Source organism: Borostomias antarcticus (genome assembly GCF_949987555.1).
Source record: "Borostomias antarcticus genome assembly, chromosome: 34".
Taxonomy (NCBI): Eukaryota; Metazoa; Chordata; class Actinopteri; order Stomiiformes; family Stomiidae; genus Borostomias; species Borostomias antarcticus.
Window position 1 is genome coordinate 4,068,297 of NC_140267.1, and position 15,906 is coordinate 4,084,202.

The following is a 15,906-nucleotide window of genomic DNA, read 5'->3' on the forward strand; positions in this document are numbered from 1 at the left end:
GGTTGGGGTTTTCATTTAATTTGTCAAATATTTAGAATTGGAAAGTGAATGTACGGATGCCACAGCCTTGTGTCTTTTCATCTGAACCCTGACCTCTGACCTTCCCTGTACGAATTAAATTAAATATGTAAATCCAGTCTTCATCTCACAGACTATGATGCCATCAAAACCTTCAGTAAGAAGTGAGGTTTTTATGATTTGACCAATTTAATCTTTGATTGTCCCCAAAAAGTAGCCCGAGTGTTAATCACCATGGATGTATTAATAGAACAGTTATATATATAGTTAATAGTTAATAGTTAATAGTTAATAGTTAATAGTTAATAGTTAATAGTTATAGTTAATAGTTATCACTTCTATGTCCTTCCCCTTTAAGCCACCACCCCTTTTTATAAGCTCGCCCTGCCTGGCCCCTCCCCCAGCGTTCTCATTGGCTGTCCACTTTGCCGCAATTTTCGTCACCCATCCCGGAAGTAACGTCCACGGCTGAAGCTCGAGGGAAACCCGGCCATAGCAACCTGATAGCAACGGGGCTAAAGTCGACGGTTTAAAGTCAAACAAACAACTTTACTAGTTCGAGGTTTAAAAAAGGCTTTATTTTAGACTTAACATGTCGTTGAAGAACAGTTATAATGGTGGAAAAAGCATTTGGATACGTCTTTGAACGGTGTTTGTTTGTCACGTGACTGAGGCAGCGTAAGTTAGCTAGTTGGCTAGTTAGCTTGTTAGCTAGTTGGCTAGTTAGCTTGTTAGCTAGTTGGCTAGTTAGCTTGTTAGCTAGTTGGCTTGTTAGCTAGTTGGCTAGTTAGCTCGTTAGCTAGTTAGCCAGTTAGCTAGTTAGCCAGTTAGCTAGTTGGCCAGTTAGCTAGTTAGACAGTTAGCTAGTTAGCCAGTTAGCTAGTTAGACAGTTAGCTAGTTAGCTAGTTGGCTAGTTAGACAGTTAGCTAGTTAGCCAGTTAGACAGTTAGCTAGTTAGCTAGTTAGACAGTTAGCTAGTTAGCTAGTTAGCCAGTTAGCTTGTTAGCCAGTTAGCCAGTTAGCCAGTTATCTAGTTAGCCAGTTAGCTAGTTAGCCAGTTAGCTAGTTAGCTAGTTGGCTAGTTAGACAGTTAGCTAGTTAGACAGTTAGCTAGTTAGACAGTTAGCTAGTTAGACAGTTAGCTAGTTAGACAGTTAGCCAGTTAGCTTGTTAGCCAGTTAGCTAGTTAGCCAGTTAGCTAGTGAGCTAGTTAGCTAACTTCATACCCAGTCCCTCCACAACCCGGAAGTCAGTGTTGACCTCGACCACCCCTGCTTTTCTCAGCTCGTTACTGAATTTCCGAGACCATGGAGGAGGAGAAGCCGACGGGACCGAACCCTAACCCCAGAGACAGCCGGCACAGCTCCAGCACCAGAGACAACCGGCAGAGCTCCAGCACCAGAGACAACCGGCAGAGCTCCAGCACCAGGGACAGCCGGCACAGCTCCAGCAGCGACCTCGCCAATACAAGCGACACGGATTCAGAGGATGAAGTATGTATATGTCAGTGTTGTTAGGTTTAATCCTGCTGTGATAGAATATAATATAACATTCAATTGATATAAACCGTGGTGCACTGGAATTATTGCTAGTCCTTAAAGTAACTTATTAGTCCTTAAAGTAACTTATTAGTCCTTAAAGTAACTTATTAGTCCTTAAAGTAACTTATTAGTCCTTAAAGTAACTTATCAGCATTAATCAGTTCCTCATTCCAGTCCTTTGCACGCAGCTAGACATTATAAGGTTTGCAAACTGGCTTTTTATGATCCACGGTAATCAGTCTGTCAATTATATCAGTTTGATCCTCATCTACATATCCCATCCAATCATGAGTGATCCTCAGATCCCATCCAATCATGAGTGATCCTCATCTACATCTCCCATCCAATCACGAGTGATCCTCATCTCCCATCCAATCATGAGTGATCCTCATCTACATCTCCCATCCAATCATGAGTGATCCTCATCTACATCTCCCATCCAATCATGAGTGATCCTCATCTACATCTCCCATCCAATCATGAGTGATCCTCATCTCCCATCCAATCATGAGTGATCCTCATCTACATCTCCCATCCAATCATGAGTGATCCTCATCTACATCTCCCATCCAATCATGAGTGATCCTCATCTACATCTCCCATCCAATCATGAGTGATCCTCATCTCCCATCCAATCATGAGTGATCCTCATCTACATCTCCCATCCAATCATGAGTGATCCTCATCTACATCTCCCATCCAATCATGAGTGATCCTCATCTACATCTCCCATCCAATCATGAGTGATCCTCATCTCCCATCCAATCATGAGTGATCCTCATCTACATCTCCCATCCAATCATGAGTGATCCTCATCTACATCTCCCATCCAATCATGAGTGATCCTCATCTACATCTCCCATCCAATCATGAGTGATCCTCATCTACATCTCCCACCCAATCATGAGTGATCCTCATCTACATATCCCATCCAATCATGAGTGATCCTCATCTACATCTCCCATCCAATCATGAGTGATCCTCATCTACATCTCCCATCCAATCATGAGTGATCCTCATCTACATCTCCCATCCAATCATGAGTGATCCTCATCTACATCTCCCATCCAATCATGAGTGATCCTCATCTACATATCCAATCATGAGTGATCCTCATCTACATCTCCCATCCAATCATGAGTGATCCTCATCTACATCTCCCATCCAATCATGAGTGATCCTCATCTCCCATCCAATCATGAGTGATCCTCATCTACATCTCCCATCCAATCACGAGTGATCCTCATCTCCCATCCAATCATGAGTGATCCTCATCTACATCTCCCATCCAATCATGAGTGATCCTCATCTCCCATCCAATCACGAGTGATCCTCATCTCCCATCCAATCATGAGTGATCCTCATCTACATCTCCCATCCAATCACGAGTGATCCTCATCTCCCATCCAATCATGAGTGATCCTCATCTACATCTCCCATCCAATCATGAGTGATCCTCATCTCCCATCCAATCATGAGTGATCCTCATCTACATCTCCCATCCAATCATGAGTGATCCTCATCTACATCTCCCATCCAATCATGAGTGATCCTCATCTACATCTCCCATCCAATCATGAGTGATCCTCATCTACATCTCCCAACCAATCATGAGTGACTGTGTCCTTGATATAGGCAGTGTCATCATATTCATTTGTCGATGTTTGGACTTATTCTTCCTCACAGCCCAAACTCCCTCTGAACCAGTTCTTCCCCTACATTCGCTGTTCCCTCTGCTGTGGCTTCCTCATAGACGCCACCACCATAACAGAGTGCCTTCACACCTGTGAGTTACAGCACCCCCGACCCCTCCCTGCAAACACACAACGTCAGGTAGACGTTCAGATCATGTCTTAATAACGTCCGTCGGTCCAGAACCCCATTTGTACGTCTGCTGGACCCCTCAATATTCAAATGTCTGGCTTGGACCCCTCTAAGACGTCTGTGGACGTGCAAAACGGGTTCAATATCTGAACATCTAAACAAAACATTCATTCTGGCTCCTAATTGGATGTCTTTGGACGTCCAAAAAAGACATCTAAAAGACGTCTTTTAGACGTGTCTTTGCTCAGTGGGCTGAACAGACATCATCATCAAAACCTTTCTTAAATATTGTCCGAATTTCATTTGCCTTAAAGATTGACCCATTCTTTTCTTTTTTTCCCCAGTCTGTAAAAGCTGCATAGTGAAGCACTTTTTCCACAGTAACAGGTGTCCCAACTGTGGTATAGTTGTGCACCAGACACAGCCGCTGTACAATATCAGGTAGGATTATTTATTTGTTTATTTACGATGAAGATAATACGCTGTCAGCGTCAGTTCAGTACAGCAAACAAGCACAGCCTCACTTCTTATTACTGAAGGTTTTATAGTCATAGTGTGTGAGATGAAGGTTGTACCAAGAGCACGTTTCTGCATGTTGTCACTTTAATGTTGTCTGGGCGGCGCGTAGCTCGGGAGGATCGCAAGGTCCCCGGGTCAATCCCAGCTTCCGGAGGACGTAGGGATGGGTTAAGAGCAGGAGAGCACAAGCACAAAATCTGCATATCTGGCCCACTGACCCCTCGTTAGAGTTCATAGACTCCGTTATGCCCGTTCATGTTGTCGTGGCGCTGTGCTCCGTTCCCCACAGACCGGACCGGCAGCTGCAGGACATTGTTTACAAAATGCTGCCATTTCTTGAAGAAAGTAAGTCATTTTAATAGTAACCTAATCGTTATAATCTCACCCTCCTTCTTTTTATTTGATGGTTGGGGTTTTCATTTAATTTGTCAAATATTTAGAGTTGGAAAGTGAATGTACGGATGCCACAGCCTTGTCTTTTTATCTGAACCCTGACCTCTGACCTTCCCTGTACGAATCACCAGCGGAGAGAGCGCGGATGGTGGATTTCTACAAGCTGAGGGGACTAGAGGTGCCCAAACCAGGTGAGAGAGAGTGAGAGGACACATTTCACTCAAGTTGTTTCTCTTTGTTATTCATTTTGAGACTCCGGGGTGGATTATTCCGGCGTGTGAACGTCTGGTAGAGCCCATCTGCCGTATCGTGTCTGGTTTGTGAACAAACAGATATCTGACGCTCTGGTGTTTTGTGCGCAGTGGTAGCGTCACCCATGGTCCCCGTGCTGAAGAAGCCCAGGAAAGAGCTGCTCCCTCAGTCTGTGTTCACCATGCCCCCCGAGCTGGACGTGTCCCTGCTGCTGGAGTTCGTAGGGTGAGAACCATGATATCACATGTTCAGGCTGGAGTTAGTAGGGTGATATTACATGTTCAGGCTGGAGTTAGTAGGGTGATATTACATGTTCAGGCTGGAGTTAGTAGGGTGATATTACATGTTCAGGCTGGAGTTAGTAGGGTGATATTACATGTTCAGTCTGGAGTTAGTAGGGTGATATTACATGTTCAGGCTGGAGTTAGTAGGGTGATATTACATGTTCAGGCTGGAGTTAGTAGGGTGATATTACATGTTCAGGCTGGAGTTAGTAGGGTGATATTACATGTTCAGGCTGGAGTTAGTAGGGTGATATTACATGTTCAGGTTAGTAGGGTGATATTACATGTTCAGGCTGGAGTTAGTAGGGTGATATTACATGTTCAGGTTAGTAGGGTGATATCACATGTTCAGGCTGGAGTTAGTAGGGTGATATTACATGTTCAGGCTGGAGTTAGTAGGGTGATATTACATGTTCAGGTTAGTAGGGTGATATTACATGTTCAGGCTGGAGTTAGTAGGGTGATATTACATGTTCAGGCTGGAGTTAGTAGGGTGATATCACATGTTCAGGCTGGAGTTAGTGGGGTGATATTACATGTTCAGGCTGGAGTTAGTAGGGTGATATGACATGTTCAGGCTGGAGTTAGTAGGGTGATATTACATGTTCAGGCTGGAGTTAGTAGGGTGATATTACATGTTCAGGCTGGAGTTAGTAGGGTGATATTACATGTTCAGGTTAGTAGGGTGATATGACATGTTCAGGCTGGAGTTAGTAGGGTGATATTACATGTTCAGGTTAGTAGGGTGATATTACATGTTCAGGTTAGTAGGGTGATATTACATGTTCAGGCTGGAGTTAGTAGGGTGATATGACATGTTCAGGCTGGAGTTAGTAGGGTGATATTACATGTTCAGGCTGGAGTTAGTAGGGTGATATTACATGTTCAGGTTAGTAGGGTGATATTACATGTTCAGGTTAGTAGGGTGATATTACATGTTCAGGCTGGAGTTAGTAGGGTGATATTACATGTTCAGGCTGGAGTTAGTAGGGTGATATTACATTCACTCATACAGTAACACATTCATAAAGGATCATTCATCTGGACGATTGTGTGTAAATGTTTAAACTGTTTTATGTTGTAAGCCTGTAGCAGTGCTGCTGCCGGTCTTGGCAGGACCAGGACTCTCTAGTAAAACGAGACCCCCTTTCCTGGTTAAATAAAGCTTAAATAAAAAATAAGATACATTTGTTTTGTTTTCTAGAGCGGAAGAAGGCATTGACAACTACAAGGTAATAACTTCAAATAAGCTCCTCAATTGAACCAACGACCACGTCGTAGCTAAAGCGTTCTTATTTGCGTTAACGCTGCTGTCATCCCTGCCTAGCCGCTGGAGAGGCGCTATGTGCGCGTGTCGGGCGCCGCCACGGTCCGCCATGTCGAACTCTTCATCAGGAGGAAGATGGAGCTCGGTCCCGCCTGCCAGGTACGTGGGAGGAGCCTGGACGGAATAGCAACCAGGGGAACCAAGTCCGACCAAGGCGTGGTCTTCAGCTGCGCCCACCCGCGTCGCTCTGATATGATGTCACACTGTGGCGTGGTCTTCAGCTGCGCCCACCCGCGTCGCTCTGATATGATGTCACACTGTGGCGTGGTCTTCAGCTGCGCCCACCCGCGTCGCTCTGATATGATGTCACACTGTGGCGTGATCTTCAGCTGCGCCCAGCCGCGTCGCTCTGATATGATGTCACACTGGCGTGGCAGTGGTACTGTATCATGCTGTGTGTGTTGCAGGTTGATGTGGTGTGTGGAGACCACCTCCTAGACCGCTACCAGTCACTGAGAGAGGTCCAGAGCTCCATGGGAAAGAGAGCCCTACAGGTGAGACCAGTGTCCTACCGTCTCACTAGTCTAGACCCAGTCCACTACCGTCTCCCTAGTCTAGACCCAGTCCACTACCGTCTCCCTAGTCTAGACCCAGTCCACTACCGTCTCACTAGTCTAGACCCAGTCCACTACCGTCTCACTAGTCTAGACCCAGTCCACTACCGTCTCCCTAGTCTAGACCCAGTCCACTACCGTCTCACTAGTCTAGACCCAGTCCACTACCGTCCCCTAGTCTAGACCCAGTCCACTACCGTCTCACTAGTCTAGACCCAGTCCACTACCGTCTCCCTAGTCTAGACCCAGTCCACTACCGTCCCCTAGTCTAGACCCAGTCCACTACCGTCTCACTAGTCTAGACCCAGTCCACTACCGTCCCCTAGTCTAGACCCAGTCCACTACCGTCTCACTAGTCTCCAGTCCACTACCGTCTCACTAGTCTAGACCCAGTCCACTACCCTCTCACTAGTCTAGACCCAGTCCACTACCGTCTCACTAGTCTAGACCCAGTCCACTACCGTCTCACTAGTCTAGACCCAGTCCACTACCGTCTCACTAGTCTAGACCCAGTCCACTACCGTCTCACTAGTCTAGACCCAGTCCACTACCCTCTCACTAGTCTAGACCCAGTCCACTACCGTCTCACTAGTCTAGACCCAGTCCACTACCGTCTCCCTAGTCTAGACCCAGTCCACTACCGTCTCACTAGTCTAGACCCAGTCCACTACTGTCTCACTAGTCTAGACCCAGTCCACTACCATCTCACTAGTCTAGACCCAGTCCACTACCGTCTCCCTAGTCTAGACCCAGTCCACTACCGTCTCACTAGTCTAGACCCAGTCCACTACCGTCTCACTAGTCTAGACCCAGTCCACTACCGTCTCCCTAGTCTAGACCCAGTCCACTACCGTCTCACTAGTCTACACCCAGTCCACTACCGTCTCACTAGTCTACACCCAGTCCACTACTGTCTCACTAGTCTAGACCCAGTCCACTACCGTCTCACTAGACCCAGTCCACTACCGTCTCACTAGTCTAGACCCAGTCCACTACCGTCTCACTAGTCTAGACCCAGTCCACTACCGTCTCCCTAGTCTAGACCCAGTCCACTACCGTCTCACTAGTCTAGACCCAGTCCACTACCGTCTCCCTAGTCTAGACCCAGTCCACTACCGTCTCACTAGTCTAGACCCAGTCCACTACCGTCCCCTAGTCTAGACCCAGTCCACTACCGTCTCACTAGTCTCCAGACCCAGTCCACTACCGTCTCACTAGTCTCCAGACCCAGTCCACTACCGTCTCACTAGTCTAGACCCAGTCCACTACCGTCTCACTAGTCTCCAGACCCAGTCCACTACCGTCTCCCTAGTCTAGACCCAGTCCACTACCGTCTCCCTAGTCTCCAGTCTCCTGAGTGTGAAGCTGCTCGTCTGTGTTTTGCTGTGTCCTCTCTCAGGACGGTCTTCTGGTGCTTCACTTTGGACTGGTCCTGCCGGCCCAGAAGCTAGAATACTGACTCCTACTGGCCGAGAGACCCAGGATCTGATCTCCTCATTACTACTGATGCCTGACGAAGGAACTGAGAACGACTACCTCAGAAGATCAGCCTGTCCTTTCAGCCAACGCTCTCGTTTCTAAACCCAGTGATGTTTTTGTTGTGTTAAGTGTGGTTTAAGTTAGAGTTTTGAATTCAGTGAGATTGATGTGATTTCAATCTCACTGATTTTTTTCGTTGATGTGAAGAAGAAGAAAAAGGGCCTGTCGTAATACTTCTACCAAAGACTCCTGGTTTTGCTACAGTCTGCTTCGGGGATGAATGTGTCATTTGTTAATGTATGATTGTTTGAAGAATTGATTGTTCCATGTGTTCGGTTTTCCTGATCAGCTCTTTGATATCCAGGTTATATTTGAAGGGAATTTATACAGAGACTGTAGTTTGATAGTAAGGGTTTGATACAATAGGGTACAGTTTTTATTACAGGCCGTTTGAGTACGTGATTATATTAACATAAATACAATCTATGCAATGTCAATAGTTGTCTGTTGTACTCACTTAATTCAGGTTCATTTGAAGTTCAGGTTTGAATATAGCTGTGTCCTGCACTTGACTGGTTGTGGTCCTGAGTGTGTGTGTGCGCGTGTTTGTGTGTGTGCGTGCGTGTGTGTGCGTGTGAGTAAGCGCAGCACACACCTGTGGTGATGACATGCCGGCCAACAAAAATGTATGTGAAAAATTGGGTCGCTGCACGCTGGAAGCTCTGATGCAAAAATAACCGTTTCTGCAGATATGCTGCCTTCATCAGGGTGTGACCTTTGCGTGACCTTTGACCTGGCCAGTTTTGTCCTCTTAGCCACCTCACGTACGAGTCAGTCCTATTTGTGCAGAAGGGAAATAAATGAGAAGCCACTATCAGAAAGGCTGACTGGAAAGCAAGATACATTTTTAAAATGTAGGTGCCTGTTCCACATACTTTGCAAGATATTAAACATATTACCCAGTTCTGTAGTTTGAGATTGAAATGCTGGCTAGTTCTCTTTTGCGTAACTTGCCACAGTCAGAGAGGCAGCGGACGCTGGTGTCATCACCCCTGCTGTCTGTGTAGTATCAGACACGCCCACCAGGCTACGCAGTAGGGTCAGGTGACCCTGGAGGGGCCACTCCCCCACCTTGAAGACATCTCCTCAAGAAGATGCAAGACCAAGGCCAAAAGAGGAAGGAAGAACGAAAGAGTAGGGTGTGGCCACATTCAATTAGGACTCATCATGACCATTATCATCATCATCCTCCTCAGCTTAAGATCTCCTACCGTTAACTTGTCCTGGTTACCTAATCACTCAATTACTCAGGTAATTGGTTGTTGACGATGAAGGGGACGATGATGTTGAGGATGATGATGATGATAATGGTCATGATGAGTACTAATTGAATGTGGCCACGCCCTACTCTTTTGTTCTTCCTTGTTATAAGAGAGAAACTTCTGTTCATTCTATTGATGCCCTGATGAAGACCCCATGTTGGGGTTGAAACATGTTGGCTTGTTTTATATTTCATCCATGACTTATTAAAGCCTTTTTAATTATACCTCCTTCGAGTGTGGACCTGTTTACTGTATAAAAATGGTACTTGTATAGAAATTGTACTTATTGTGTAATTCATGTATAACTTGTAAATGTGTAGTTAGTAAATTGAGTATTGTAGTTCTGTATTGAGCATAATCTTGGAGCAGTAACATTTCACTGTGACTGTACACCGTACTACATGACATGTGACAAATAAAAGGAATCAAGAATCATTTCATACTTGTCATTTTACAATTGCACATGGCCTAACGTTGTCAGACACTGTCCTGCCTTTGCGTGCCTTAACTACAGTAACACAGCGGATATTTCAGGATTTGAACCCTTCACCTCCTGCTCAGAGGCCGAAAACGGATGAGTTCTTATCTGACTTGTTGCGGGTTAAAGGTTATCCTGAATGACACGGGGTCACTTAGTCACTTTAATGCACTGCAATGTAGAGAGTGGGTCGTATGCCCACCTCCCTTGTTCTCTGTAAAGCGCATTGTGTTGCCTCTACAAATAAAGCTTTGATTGATTGATTGATTGATTGATTGATTGATTGATTTCTCCTCTGCTAGCGCGCACCGCCTCGCTGCTCCTGACGCCCTGCTCACTGAGGTCGGCAAACTTCGTACCACTCCTCCGTAGACTGCAGGCTCTACAAATACAAATAAAGTTTGACTTGATTTGATTTGAACAAAAATTCAAATGTAGTCTACCTGTACCCGTACCTGGTTATATACGGCGAATAAACGTTCTATTCTATTCTATTCTATTCTATTCTATTCCATTCCATTCCATTCCATTCCATTCCATTCCATTCTATTCCATTCCATTCCATTCCATTCCATTCCATTCTATTCCATTCCATTCCATTCTATTCTATTCTATTCCATTCTATTCCATTCCATTCCATTCCATTCCATTCCATTCTATTCCATTCTATTCTATTCTATTCTTTTCTTTTCTATTCTAGTATTTTCTATTCTATTCTATTCCATTCTATTCTATTCTATTCTATCCTATCCTATCCTATTCTATTCCATTCCATTCTATCCTATCCTATCCTATCCTATTCTATTCTATTCTATTCCATTCCATTCCATTCTATTCCATTCCATTCCATTCCATTCCATTCCATTCTATTCTATTCTATTCTAGTCTATTCTTTTCTATTCTATTCTATTCTATTCCATTCTATTCTATTCTATTCTATTCTATTCTATTCTATTCTATTCTATTCTATTCTATTCTATCCTATCCTATCCTATTCTATTCTATTCTATTCCATTCTATTCTATTCTATTCTGTTCTATTCTATTCTATTCTATTCTGTTCTATTCTATTCTATTCTATTCTATTCTATTCTATTCTATTCTATTCTGTTCTATTCTATTCTATTCTATTCTATTCAACTCTATGTTGTTTGGCAGCCCTTGGACTTCGCGCATGCTCAGTGAGCACCTCAGACCCAGCATCGAGGTGAGTAACTCGTCTCTCATGAGTGGTTTTCACTCATTAACCACTTTATTAACGGAACAAACACCAAACCAGCCTTCCAGCCAGGGGGTTTACTACCTAAACACATGTCAGTGATGTAGTAGTTTATAATATTAACCCAGAACAGTGAATATAACATATTATCCGTGGTTCAGCTGCTAACGGCTAGTTGAGGTTAGCTAGGGGACGAGTCAACAACAACAAATGTTGACAACACTGTTAGTTAGTTAGTTATTTAGCTAGCTACTCTGTTAACTAGTGCAGTGATTGTCTGACTAACTCAAAAAAAGGTAAACTAGCTAAAGTTACATTAAGTTACAAGCTAATATCTATCTGGCTAGAGGCGGAAATGACTTGCAGCAGCCAATCAAGTGCTGATCTGCTTCTAGACTGGACCTGCTTATAGACTGACCTGCTTATAGACTGGACTTGACTGGACCTGCTTATAGACTGGACTTGACTGGACCTGCTTATAGACTGGACTTGACTGGACCTGCTTATAGACTGGACCTGACTGGACCTGCTTATAGACTGGACCTGCTTATAGACTGGACCTGACTGGACCTGCTTATAGACTGGACCTGACTGGACCTGCTTATAGACTGGACTTGACTGGACCTGCTTATAGACTGGACCTGCTTATAGACTGGACCTGCTTATAGACTGGACCTGCTTATAGACTGGACTTGACTGGACCTGCTTATAGACTGGACTTGACTGGACCTGCTTATAGACTGGACCTGCTTATAGACTGGACCTGCTTATAGACTGGACCTGACTGGACCTGCTTATAGACTGGACTTGACTGGACCTGCTTATAGACTGGACTTGACTGGACCTGCTTATAGACTGGACCTGCTTATAGACTGGACCTGCTTATAGACTGGACTTGACTGGACCTGCTTATAGACTGGACCTGACTGGACCTGCTTATAGACTGGACCTGACTGGACCTGCTTATAGACTGGACTTGACTGGACCTGCTTATAGACTGGACCTGCTTATAGACTGGACCTGCTTATAGACTGGACCTGCTTATAGACTGGACTTGACTGGACCTGCTTATAGACTGGACTTGACTGGACCTGCTTATAGACTGGACCTGCTTATAGACTGGACCTGCTTATAGACTGGACCTGACTGGACCTGCTTATAGACTGGACTTGACTGGACCTGCTTATAGACTGGACTTGACTGGACCTGCTTATAGACTGGACCTGCTTATAGACTGGACCTGCTTATAGACTGGACCTGACTGGACCTGCTTATAGACTGGACTTGACTGGACCTGCTTATAGACTGGACCTGCTTATAGACTGGACCTGACTGGACCTGCTTATAGACTGGACTTGACTGGACCTGCTTATAGACTGGACCTGCTTATAGACTGGACCTGACTGGACCTGCTTATAGACTGGACTTGACTGGACCTGCTTATAGACTGGACCTGCTCATAGACTGGACCTGCTTATAGACTGGACCTGCTTATAGACTGGACCTGCTGATAGACTGGACCTGCTTATAGACTGGACCTGCTTATAGACTGGACCTGCTTATAGACTGACCTGCTTATAGACTGGACCTGCTCATAGACTGGACCTGCCTATAGACTGGACCTGCCTATAGACTGGGCCTGCTTATAGACTGGACCTGCTTATAGACTGGACCTGCTTATAGACTGGACCTGCATATAGACTGGACCTGCTTATAGACTGGACCTGCTGATAGACTGGACCTGCTTATAGACTGGGCCTGCTTATAGACTGGACCTGCTTATAGGCTGGACCTGCTTATAGACTGGACCTGCTTATAGACTGGACCTGCTTATAGACTAGACCTGCTTATAGACGAGCCAGATGAGCTGGACCTGCTTATAGACGAGCCAGATGAGCTGGACCTGCTTATAGACGAGCCAGATGAGCCGGACCTGCTTATAGACGAGCCAGACGAGCTGGACCTGCTTATAGACGAGCCAGATGAGCTGGACCTGCTTATAGACGAGCCAGATGAGCTGGACCTGCTTATAGACGAGCCAGACGAGCTGGACCTGCTTATAGACGAGCCAGATGAGCTGGACCTGCTTATAGACGAGCCAGATGAGCTGGACCTGCTTATAGATGAGCTGGACCTGCTTATAGACGAGCCAGATGAGCTGGACCTGCTTATAGACTGGACCTGCTTAAAGACTGGACCTGCTTAAAGACTGGACCTGCTTATAGACTGGACCTGCTTATAGACGAGCCAGATGAGCTGGACCTGCTTATAGACGAGCCAGATGAGCTGGACCTGCTTATAGACGAGCCAGATGAGCTGGACCTGCTTATAGACGAGCCAGATGAGCTGCTGCAGCTGTTAGTCTGGATTTATGTGCCCTGGACATTTCAACAGACCTGTTATTGATGGTCCTGTACACATTCTCCACGATATTAGAGGCAATGATTGTATTGGTTTGGCTACTGGCAACTTATTTCCCCTCATACTAAAGGCAAAAGGTCATTGTTACATCTGTAAGCTGGATCCCAACTTAGACTAGAAGCTACTAGCGTTTGAACTACTTTAGTCTTTCGTAGATCTTCATCTTTCGCCCGATATTTCTTCCAAAAGAACAAATGCTTCACCTGTTTACTCCACTCAGTAAACACCAGACCATCCCAACATTCACGACACCTAACATAGTTGTTAGGCTATGGCTTCGGCAGTCAAAAGATACTCAAATCGATGTCTGTGTTCTGAAATATGTCTAAAATTAATTGCATTTCATGTAATATTGTAGGCTACATTGTGACGATTTGAGGATTCCCTTGTTTGAAATGCAAAGTGAAAACCGTACTAACATATTATTCCCTGAATCGGAACAAATTCAGGTATGAAAGTGGCCTATAGCTTTTCCCCCAAAAAAACTGACTATGAATCTATATCATTTTAAAAACGTACAGGTCCAAAATGAACATTTTGTTTACTTCCGTCTGAGATTTGGTTCCCGCCTCTAACAAGGCTTGTTAGCCAATAGTATTACAGCGTTGGGGTATGTCGGGAGGCGGGTGATAGGCTAACACTATTGGCTTACAAGCCTCGTTTAGAGTTTTTTAATTAAAATCTTGACTATTATTTTAACGTCTGTGTCACTTATTACTTCCTCATCCATGTTGACAGACGTGGCTGTAACGGTTCGGGATGACGACCTCGTGGAGCGACCGCTTACAGAACTATGCGGACATACCGGCCAACATGGACGGCCTGGCCATGAAGAAGTACCGAAGGGAAGCTTATCACAGGTAGAGAAGCTCGGCCAACTTCTCACACACGTCACCCTGTGTTCATTAACGCTGCGTGTTCTGCTGACTGATGTTGGCTAGTTTTACAGGAAGGCAAACGGCCAATCGGCATGAATGAACCTTCCATCTTTCACCTGGATGTTAAGCGGCGGTATGAGGACTAGCCTGTTCCTCTCGAGGTATTAAGTATCAGCTCTTGAGTGTACTGGAATGGAAAATACAGTAATATTCACTTGAATGTGTGTGTGTGTTGCTATAACGGAGCAGGAAGTTTGGCAATATCCAAAATGTTCGGGAGGTGGCAAGCGAGAATCAGTCCTACTTCTTCTGTGTTTAAAAATACAAATGTTTAATGAGTTTCCATAAGTGCGCTGTTGTTATTGAATGTTTGTGCGAGTGTATCAGTCTACCTGTTTCTCGACAGTAGGCTTCACACAAACTAGTCTGTTCTAGTGTTGTGGTGATCTTTCTTCCTTAATCTGTGGTCGAACGTGGAACACGCCGGCCGCAGACGTCGCAGGGCGGTAACACGACACGCGCTCGCGCATGTATTCCTCCGCTCTATGCGCTGGCGTGCGTCACAGAAGAGCTAGCCCACTGCGGCTTCTAAACCGGAGGTTAATCCCATCATCGCACATGTATTCTCTATCGCAAAGCTTTCCAAGGGAACTGGCCCAAATCCATCCGGCTATGAGGTACGCTACAACTTTTGTTTGTGTGCGCGTTGCTAACCGAATGACTTCCTGTCTGTGGTGTCTGTCGATTGTCCGTTCAAATCCCATGGAACCCATTGGTACTGACGCCGGCGTGCCGTGTGCTAGTGCTGTCGCTTCCCTCAGGTGGTGAAGGTGTCTCCTCTCTACCCTCCGTCTGTTTTAGCTGCTTCTTCATTCCTCCTTCCCTCCTGCATCCTTGCTCAACCTGCTTCCTTAACACCACCATCCCATCCCATCAGTCTGGAGTCGCATCGTCTGATTTGAAACTTCAGTTGTCACATTCGGGAGCATTCACAAATTTCCCACGGGAATTAACGGGAATATATGGGAATTAACGGGAATATATGGGAATTAACGGGAATATAATGGGAATTTACTGGAATTAACGTAAAAAGAAGAAGAATTATTTCTGTTAATTCTCATACATTTCCAGTTCATTTCTGTTCATTCCCATACGTTTGTGAATATTCCCGGGATTTCTCTCACATTCGGGAGCGTTCACAAACTTCCCACGGGAATTAACGGGAATATATGGGAATTTACTGGAATTAACGTAAAAAAAGAAGAATTATTTCCGTTAATTCTCATACGTTTCCAGTTCGTTTCTGTTCATTCCCATACATTTGTGAATATTCCCGGGATTTCGCAAGTCCTATATCAGAGAACGGAGTTGGGAGCGAAGCCAGAAGTGCGATGGTG

General features: G+C 45.2%; 2 protein-coding genes across 4 annotated transcripts in view; both read left to right on the forward strand.

Annotated features, from left to right (window-relative positions):
* Positions 1-1,284: 1,284 nt before the first annotated feature.
* The window catches only part of pcgf6 (polycomb group ring finger 6), a 50,006-nt gene continuing 35,384 nt past the window's right edge, over positions 1,285-15,906 (forward strand). Inside the window, exons 1-10 of one of the 2 annotated variants that reach the window (XR_014631144.1) lie at positions 1,285-1,512; positions 3,247-3,346; positions 3,729-3,825; positions 4,193-4,248; positions 4,428-4,487; positions 4,659-4,773; positions 6,037-6,064; positions 6,160-6,258; positions 6,567-6,653; positions 8,113-8,520. Coding sequence is in view for 1 of the 2 variants with exons in the window: in XM_084460841.1 (XP_084316967.1) it covers positions 1,327-1,512; positions 3,247-3,346; positions 3,729-3,825; positions 4,193-4,248; positions 4,428-4,487; positions 4,659-4,773; positions 6,037-6,064; positions 6,160-6,258; positions 6,567-6,653; positions 8,113-8,172 (888 nt within the window). In the remaining variant the exon portion in view is untranslated. Of the gene's footprint in view, positions 1,513-3,246; positions 3,347-3,728; positions 3,826-4,192; positions 4,249-4,427; positions 4,488-4,658; positions 4,774-6,036; positions 6,065-6,159; positions 6,259-6,566; positions 6,654-8,112; positions 9,455-15,906 lie in introns of those variants that run through there. The other variant, XM_084460841.1, reaches the window with a different exon arrangement.
* Positions 14,371-15,906, forward strand: part of nt5c2a (5'-nucleotidase, cytosolic IIa) — a 14,816-nt gene continuing 13,280 nt past the window's right edge. Inside the window, exon 1 of one of the 2 annotated variants that reach the window (XM_084460826.1) lies at positions 14,371-14,491. In XM_084460826.1, coding sequence (XP_084316952.1) covers positions 14,391-14,491 — 101 coding nt within the window. In that variant the 5' untranslated portion in view covers positions 14,371-14,390. Of the gene's footprint in view, positions 14,492-15,784 lie in introns of those variants that run through there. The other variant, XM_084460827.1, reaches the window with a different exon arrangement.